The following is a 9,073-nucleotide window of genomic DNA, read 5'->3' as shown; positions in this document are numbered from 1 at the left end:
AACCAGAGGAGCCTTTAACTGTGTAAAGTCAGTTTTGCAGTTTGGTTTACCTACTTTTTATTTGGATTTTCCCACATAAGCATAATTTGATGTAGAGATTGGAGTCAAGGAGCCTCTGAAGCCTGGTATGATTTTTTTTCTTTTTTTAAGAGAGGGTCTTGCTGTGTTGCTGACGCTAGCGTTCAGTCGCTTCTAGTTCACTGTAGCCGTTGGTTCCTGGGCTCAAGTGATCCTCCTGCCTCAGCCTTCTGAGTAGCTGGGACTATATATACACCTATTTGTTGCACTACCACACCTGAGTAATTTGTTTTTTATTTTTACTTTTGTAGAGATAGGGTCTCACTATGTTGCCTAGACTTCTCTTGAACTCCTGGCCTCAGGTGATCCTCCAGTTTAGGCCTCCTAAAGTGATGGGATTACGGGTGTGAGCCCAGGCAGAAGCCTGGTTCTGAGTCCAAATTTACCTTTGGCACAAGCTGAGGGACCCTGTTTAACCTCCCTCTGGTAGAATAGTGATGGCACTGGGTTGTCAGGAGGACGGTGCCTGGATCCACAGCCGAGTGTCTGTAAGATAGATGTCTGGTTCTTGGGATAGGAGGGGAGTCCTAAGGCGGTGATGAGACCAGGACTGTGTGGGGGTGGAGACACAGGGAGAAGGGCTCTGAGTGGTGGCACAGATGCTTGGTGGCGGGATCCCTTGGCACTCGGCCTCTGGCCCGTGACCTGTAGTTGTGTTGCCGCAGTTCGGTTGTGAAGGAAGGCGCTGAAGCCCTAGCTGTTCACTTGCATCTTGTTTTTGAAGAGAGTCCTTAGAAAGGGTGTGGGGGTGTAGCCTAGGTTGGCCCTGTGGTCTGGCAGTTTCTTATTACCTGGCCCTCACTCCTTACCCAGTACGTGGGGTGGGACAAGGTTCTTGGAGCAGACTCTTGAGTAGGTGCTGGGATTCCCTCCCTGAACCTTCTGGTCTGGAGCAGGGTGGTGGTTAGGGACAGACTGCTCTGTCAGCTGTCAAAGTGCTCCATTTTACTGAGGGCAGCAAATTGACTTAGTGGCTGGCGGCAGCAGCTTCAGGGAGTCTGAGTGACCTGAACCGAGTCAAGTGGTTCTCGTGTCTTTCTTAAGCATTCTGCTCCGTAGAGAGGGGAGGCCGGGGGAGTAGTGCTCATTGTTGGGGTTTCTTGCTGAGAGCACCCTTTCTCAAGAGCCATAGCCCTTTTAGGCCGGACATGGTGCAGTCCTGGGTGATGCAGCATTCTCTGCTGGGATGTAGGCTCTGCCCTTGGGCATGTGTTTTAGCAAGATCAGAAAACGAGTTTGAACGTGCGGCTTTGATTTTCTCTGCATGCAGTATGCTAGCATTCACACCAGCGTGCTGGTGGCTTGGCAGTGCAGGGGCACTGGATTAAGAGATTTCTGGTTCACGTTGACTGGGGAAGCTGCTAATGATTGTGAGAATGTCACTATTTTTACTGCCTTCCCAATAGGCCACTTGGCATAGCACCCAAAGGTGAGCTGATGGTGAGAACCCATAGCCTGCCCTGGTTTCTGGGCCACATTAGGCACTCTTACCTGGGGCTCTGTGAGTGTACCTCGGGGGCTGTGCCAGCACCAGTTGCCCTGTTAGGTGACAGCATACACCAGCCCCAGGCGTCTTACTCTCTGGTGGCACAGCAGGCAGGTGCTTCTCCATGTGAGGATGGGACTGCAGTTGATGTCTTCTGTCCCTTCCTTGCTTTTATAGAGGTCAGAGAATCCTCCAAGATTTATTACAAATACTATGGGTGTGGTTTTTTTTTTTTTTTTGTAGAGACAAAGTCTCACTTTATCACCCTTGGTAGAGTGCTGTGATGTCACAGTTCACAGCAACCTCCAACTCCTGGGCTTAGGTGATTCTTTTGCCTTAGCCTCCCGAGTAGCCGGGACTACAGGCGCCTGCCACAGCACCCAGCTATTTTTTTGTTGCAGTTTGGCCAGGGGCTGGATTGAACCTGCCACCCTTGGTATATGAGCCCTACCGACTGAGCCATAAGTGCTGCCTCAAGGGGGTGGTTCTTCTTCTTCTTCTTCTTTTTTTTTTTTTTTTTGAGACAGAGTCTCAAGCTGTTGCCCTGGGTAGAGTGCAGTGGCATCACAGCTCACAGCAACCTCTACCTCCTAGGCTCAAGCGAGTCTCCTGCCTCAGCCTCCCAAGTTACTAGGACTATAGGTGCTGGTCACAATGCCTGGCTGTTTTTTGGTTGTAGTTGCCATTGTTGTTTGACAGGCCTGGGCTGGATTTGAACCCGCCAGCTCTGGTATATGTGGCCAGCACCTTAGCCGCTTGAGCTATAGGCACTGAGCCCTTCTTTTTTTTAATAAGAGACATGTTTATTTCCAAATACCATGCACATGGGGAGAATCACAAGAGTGATTACTGTTTGAGGTCCGGAGTCCTGCTTCCCCAAACCCAGTTGACTTGGTTTGCTTATTGGACTGAGCTAGAAAGATCAACTGAGGCCTGGTGGTGATTGAGAGCAAAATGATTGGAAACAAAATAAACCAGGAGCAGCATAGGCGTGTGAACAGAGAGCAGAGTAACCTGCATAAGTCTCAGTGTAACAAATTTTATTTAGGAACAAAGGGAAAGTTTAGAGCACTTCCAAGGAGTTGGGAGTGAGCCCCTTTCATGGTGGTACCTCGCTGTGTCCTGTGAGCCACCCGCCTGGGCTGCCTGCAGTCAGTCCACTCCCAGAAGCACGTTCTCTACCATAAAGCTGCTTACTCCCTTTCCTGGCCATCATTCCTGTGCAAGTCATCCCTAAATTGGTGGTTCCTGGTGTGGGGGAGATGTTGGGTCCAAAGGTCAGGTCTTGGGATGAGTTGGGCTTATAACCAGTTTATGGCCTTGGACTGGGAATTATACCCACTAGTCCTAGTGCTGACAGTCTTAGCCCCATGTATACACAGCCTGACATCCTGGCCAGTGGTGCAGGTCAGGCCCAGAGCCACACCACAGAGGTGAAACAGAACTTAATTAAATTAATGAATTAATTTTTGGAGACAGAGTCTTATTCTGTTGCCCATGCTAGAATGCTGTGGTGTCAGCCTAGTTTACAGCAACCTCAAACTCCTGGGCTCAAGTGATCCTCCTGCCTCAGCCTCCCAAGTAGCTGGGACTATAGGTACCTGCCACATCTGGCTAATTTTTAAATTTTTTTTGTGGAGACAGTGTCTCACTATGTTGCTAAGGCTACTCTTAAACTCCTGGCCTTAAGCAGTGCTCCTGCCTTGGCCTCTCAAAGTGCTGGGATTACAGGCATGAAATCTCTGAGCCTGGCCCATTCATGGTATTTATTTTTTGATGGGGAAACACTGCAGTGCAAATAAGACCATAGGGGAAGTTGGTGTGGCAATCTCAGGCAGGTTAAAATCTTCGTGAATTGCAGCTATAATCCCATGTGCCTACCTGAAGGCCAACCTAAGCCTGAGAGGAAGGAAAAATTAGAGGGAGGTAGAGGTGACAAGGAAGAAAGCAAAGACAAGAGCTAGGCATATGTCATGTCTTCCCAGCAGGCATGACAGTTGTTGGGGAGAGGTGCTGAAAAGGTCTCTTTTAAAATTATATAAGTATGGATGTGTAATGTACAAATAGATAGTCTGCCTTGGGGACAGTAATGACAAAAAGATGGAGAAGTAGGGACATGTAATGAAGCCATCAGCAGTGGGCCAGAGGTGGCTGTCTTCCTTTGCCGCAGTCTCCCAGGTCACCTTGTGAGAGACTGAGGCAGTGGTAGGTGGGTTTGCAAATACAAAGTGCATGTAGGACCAGGCTCTGTAGTCCAGGTGCCGTGGGGTAGACACAGAGTCACAGTGCTCTGTGCAGATCAGCCTGACGGCATGGCCCATGTGAATGTGTGGCCTCCCTTGTCATCACTGTCAGGACAGGCTCAGGAGAGCTGGCTGGACAGGTGGCACTGAGCAGACCCAGTTTTTATGAGGCTGATCTTATCATCAAAAAAGTTGGAAGCAGCATTGTCAGGTGAGAGGAAGCTGTTGCTTTTTGTCTGAGGATGGCAAGATTCTTACCCTGCACCTGTCTTGTGGCCCTATACCCTGTGGGGAAGTTGGGCATGAAAGGGAGGACTGTGGGTCTGCAGTGCGGTGAGTGTGGAGGACATAGTTCCTGGGCAGGATGGGCTATCGGGAGAAGAGCAGCCAGGGAGAGAGGCAGCTGTCCACTCCTGGGGGCCTGTGAATGGCTGCATACCGGTGGGGCGGTGCCGGTGACGGAGTGGTGCACACAAGCAAGCAAGTGGCTTTGATGTGGCCCTCTGGAGGGGAGGAGACGAGCCCATTACAGGAACAGACGGCAGGGCCTCGTCACCTCTTACCCAAGAGGTTCTTGGAAATGTTCTTGTTCTGCGTGAGAATTAGGAAATGGTCTTCTACTTTAGGAGTGCGATGTGTATGTAATGAGTGTGCGCCTCCATGGGTCCTTTGAAAGGGTCATGTTGGTGGAGGTGAGTTGTGGTGGGAAAACCTGATGAGGCTGTGGCCCGGGTCCACAGCCATGTTGACATTGGGTTGGATTTTCTGGGATAAGTGTTCTTGGTATGGTGAGGGAGCGGTTTGGGGGAGGGTCTGGAGGCCAAGCCTGGGATCCCAGAATGAGGAATTTGGGGGGAGCAGGTGTCCTTTGGACGTTAGGTTTGGGGATAGCCTTTTTAGGAGAAATAGCTCCGGTGGGAGGGGGGCCATGAAAGTAGGCCCTGGAACTCTGGGGAGGGGACAGGATGGGAATACAGACCCAGTCCCTGTCTTTGGTCATCTCAGGGTGCATTTCAGGAGAGTGCCTACAACCTTTGTTACAGAAACGTCCCCGTGGTGTGGTTCTCGTTCCCACCAGGGTGCTCATCCCATGCCCTATTTTTTCTCTGAGTGTAGTATTAACAGGCTCATTTCCTAACAAAGAAGGGGAAGCAATGTTCCTTGGTTGTTTGGGCATCTCCTGGACTGCCCTGTCCAGCCTGGTGGGAGGCCCTGAGCTCTGTGGCCAGTTATAACAGAGGCCTCACTTTTGTGATCTCCTTTGGGCTTTGTAGTTTTCTGGTATATGACAGCTGGAAAGAGGGAGCCTGGGTCAGGAGGTTGTGTCCCTAGGTGGAAGGGCATAGATATCCTATCCAGAACCTATAGTCAGTCAGCCAGCCTCAGGCAGACTTGCATGTTGTCACCTGCATAACAGCCCCACGTGTGCTGGATGAGGTAGAGAGGATTGCTTTTCCTTACCTGCCACATGGAGCACAGTGGCAGCTCCTCTGAGCAGCAGGTGTGCGCTGACCTGCTGGCCTCTTTTGCCTTCCTGTGTGTGCTCATAGGAAGACGTGGCTGAGCCTCTGGCCACTGTGGGCTGGGAGCTTAGCTGGCAAGATCAGCAGGCCGGGATGTGGCAGCTTAGAGAGGGGAATTTGAAGACCTTAACTCTGGGGAGACGCTCTGGTGAGCAATTGGGTGCAGGGGTGAATGTGAGCAGACTCTGGAGACACATCATCAGGTTCCCTTTGGGAACCCCATTTAGTGTCCTGCTTGGGAAGTGAGGCCACAGTGTAGAGTGGTAGAAGCAAAGAGCAGTGGTTGAGCTGAGGCATCTGGGAGACCTGGGGTAGGAGTTAGAAGAGTGTGTCCTAATTTAGCCTGTCGGCCCCGTCGGCCGTGGCCACCTCGTGTCCTGGGAGCCCTGTGGTCAGCTGCTTTTCTCTTAGGTTGAAGCTGCATGGAGAGGACTTGGACAAATGCTGTGCTCATTTCCTGTCTGCACGTTTCCTTTTCCCTGCAGGCCTCTGGCTGTACCTGGCAGGGAGCAGCCTGCCCTGTCTCACGCTGATTGGCTCTCCTAATTTTGGGTACAGGTCAGTTCACCGGGACCTGGAGGCCCAGATTGCTATCGTGACAGAGAACCGAGCCCTGCAGCAGCAGCTTCACCAGGTTGGTCAGAGCAAGCGGAATCCTCAGGGTGCATGGGGAATAGCTGGGACCATCAGCTGTGCCCAAGTTGCCCAGGCTGCCCTGAGAGCTGAGAGGGAGTGGGATTCAGAGCAGAGGATGACTCTGGGTCTCATGAGTCTACAGAGATGGTGGGGCCTGGTCTTAGAGAGAAGCCTTTGAAGACCATGTAGCTCCCCAGGCAGCTCACACCCCAAGTCCTGGGGCCTTTTCTTCCCCTGTGCTGGAAGGGAGTACCCTTTTCTCACCATGTGAGTGGAGCTGTAGAGCCCAGCCTTGGGGGAGGGAGGGGCAGCTGTTAAGGGGCCTGCAGCATTCTCTGCCTTCTGTGATCAGAGTCTCATAGAAGTTTCTTTTCTTATTAAAGTAATAGTAGGTTACTAGGAATTCACTAGTGCTTTTATTTTTATTTTTTAATTTTTTAGGCAGAGTCTCACTCTTTGCCCTGGGTAGAGTGCTGTGGCATCATAGCTCACACCAACCTTATGTCTTAGACTCAAGAAATCCTCTTGCCTCAGCCTCCTGAGTAACTGCACTAAAGGGATGTGCCACAATGCCTGGCTAGGTTTTCTATTTTTAGTAGAGACAGGGTCTTGCTCTGGGTCATGCTGGTGTCAAACTCCTAAGCTCAAGCAATCTACCTATCTCAGCCTCCCAGAGTGCTAGGATTAAAGGTGTGAGCCACTGTGCCTGGCCACTGGTGCTTTTAGATGAATCTCTGTTTTTTTTGAGACAGAGCCTCAAGCTGTCCCCCTGGGTAGAGTGCTGTGGCATTACAGCTCACAGCAACCTCCAACTCCTGGGCTCAAGCGAGTCTCCTGCCTCCGCCTCCCAAGTAGCTGGGACCACAGGCGCCCGCCACAATGCCCGGCTATTTTTTGGTTGCAGCCGTCATTGTTGTTTGGCGGGTCCGGGCTGGATTTGAACCCGCCACCTTAGGTGTACGTGGCTGGCGCCTTAGCCGGTTGAGCTATAGGCGCCAAGCCTGAATCTCTTGTTTTTATGCCACACTATTACAGACTTTCAAAATGGAAGCCTGTTCCCCTTTGTGTGAGCCCTTGGAGCTTTGGCCTCTTGAATTGTGACCTTTAGTCACACTTTTCCATGGAAGATCCCACATCCCTTCCTAAGCATGGGAATACACACGACACGGCACCGGCAGACCTCACAAGCATCAGATGTTGACTTTGGTAAAGCTTTTACGTACCAGTGTTTGGGAATCACTGTTGCAAGATTTTTGGAGTCTTTGCTGATGGACAGTGACTGCTGGGTTCTCTGGGACCTGTCCTCTGCAGTCGGGGTCTCATCAGTGACTGAGCAGGGCCGTGGTGCCAGGAAAGGCTTCATGACCAGAAATGAGAAGTGACAGTGGTCATACTCTGGGTGGCCATTGGGGTCATTGATTTGTTCAGGAAGTTTCTTCCTGCAGTATGGTTTATAGCAAATGGACTCCCCCACAGCTGAGAGGTTCCAGTAATAGGGTGACAGCTGGCCTCTGGGCCAGGCTAGTGGGAAAGATGTGAGCCTGCCGCTTGCTCCAGCAGGATCTCCTGGCCTTTTGCCTCACTTGCAGAGACAGCGCACAGTTCCTCTGTTGGTGAGGCTCTGCCCCAAGTTGGTAGAGAGCTACTGGTGGCTTTGGCTTGGGGCTGCGATGCTTTCTGTGTGGATGTGGGGTGATTTGGGGTTGCAGATCCCCAGGCCTGAGCCTGGTGTCCTGGTACTGACTATTCTCCCCACTTCCCGAGTAAGGGAACTGAACCCACATCCTGGGTCTTGAGAAAAACTGAGGCTGGTTGTGGCCAGGAGCTGCCTTCTCAAATGACATATTTGGGATATTTTATTTTTCTTCCCAAACCTGAATCCCAGGGGCTCTTGGTGGCGGAAGGGTGGTAGCTCACGCTGCCATAGCTCTTCCATTCTTTAGAGATAGATTGATTTCTGTGCCCATGACATGCAGAAATACATTTCTAAATAATTTTTTTTTTTTTTTTTTTTGAGACAGAGTAAGTTGTTCTTGGTAGAGTGTCGTGGTGTCACAGCTCACAGCAACCTCCAGCTCTTGGGCTCAAGCGCTTCTCTTGCCTCAGCCTCCCAAGTAGCTGGGACTACAGTCACCCACCCCAATGCCTGGCTATTTTTTGTTGCAGTTGTCATTGTTGTTGTTCCGCAGGTCCAGGCTAGGTTCCAACTCACCTGCCTTGGTGTATGTGGCCAGGGCCCTAACCACTGAGCTATGAGTGCTGAGCCCATTTGTAGATAATTTCACCTGTATGCTGATATATTGGGACTGCAGCTGCTCTCCTAGGCCCAGCAGTGCCTGGTCCTGCCAGGACTGCCAAGCCACACAGCCTCCCCGCAGCCCAGAAAGTCCCTAAAACCCCGACTGCCCAGGGCTCCCCGCTCAGAAGCTGGCTCTGGAGTTCTTGCAATCCAGGGAAGGGCCCTATTCATGTCACGTTGATCACTGGGAACGGGGAGATATTTTTATCAGAGTCTCAAGTCCCTCCCTTCTGTTAGTGCATACAATAAAACCGAAAACTTCCTGGTTTTGTTCAGAGAACATGGTTTACCACTTGTGACCCAAGAAATACTCCCCTGAACGGCATTGTAATCTCCATCAGCTGACTTCCTTCTCCATCCCTATTGTGGAGTCTGTGAGGAAACTGAAGTGTTTCTGGTAATTTAATTGAAATCTTGGCTGGGTATTCATTTGAAAACATAAAGCTGGAGCCGGCTCTGTGGAGACTTCTGCAAACCAGTCCCCCGAGACCAGAGCTGGCTCTTGTCAGGCACATCTAGCCAGGGACTTGGACCTTAGCAGCAGCAGTTAGGAGGCTAGAGAATTAGGCACCCATGTCTGTGACAAATGGGTTGTGGATCGGCTGTCTGGAAGTGTCACATGGACCCACAACAGGGGCTGTGAGCACAAGAAGGGTGTAGGGAGAGAGGATGTTGCGGCATTGGCTTTACAGCCCTTGATGAGAAAAGCTGAGGACGCATTCTGTGGTGTCCAGGAAGGGGAGGAGTCCTTGTCCAGTTCTTTTTATTTTGAGACAGAGCCTCAAGCTGTCCCCCTGGGTAGAGTACC

At 51.2% G+C, this 9,073-nt stretch overlaps 1 protein-coding gene across 3 annotated transcripts in view; it reads left to right on the top strand.

Moving 5' to 3' along the window:
• Nucleotides 1-9,073, top strand: part of PGS1 (phosphatidylglycerophosphate synthase 1) — a 34,922-nt gene that overhangs the window by 17,191 nt on the left and 8,658 nt on the right. The window contains exons 7-8 of one of the 3 annotated variants that reach the window (XM_023511075.1): nucleotides 5,816-5,964; nucleotides 8,542-8,662. The exons of 1 other annotated variant lie outside the window; for it this stretch is intronic. In XM_023511075.1, coding sequence (XP_023366843.1) covers nucleotides 5,816-5,964; nucleotides 8,542-8,610 — 218 coding nt within the window. In that variant the 3' untranslated portion in view covers nucleotides 8,611-8,662. The remainder of the gene's footprint in view (nucleotides 1-5,815; nucleotides 5,965-8,541; nucleotides 8,663-9,073) is intronic. One more of the 3 variants, XM_023511076.1, reaches the window with a different exon arrangement.

This window comes from Otolemur garnettii, unplaced genomic scaffold (genome assembly GCF_000181295.1).
Source record: "Otolemur garnettii isolate 467f Iridium unplaced genomic scaffold, OtoGar3 scaffold00018, whole genome shotgun sequence".
Classification (NCBI taxonomy): Eukaryota; Metazoa; Chordata; class Mammalia; order Primates; family Galagidae; genus Otolemur; species Otolemur garnettii.
This window is presented reverse-complemented; position numbering and strand designations above follow the sequence as displayed.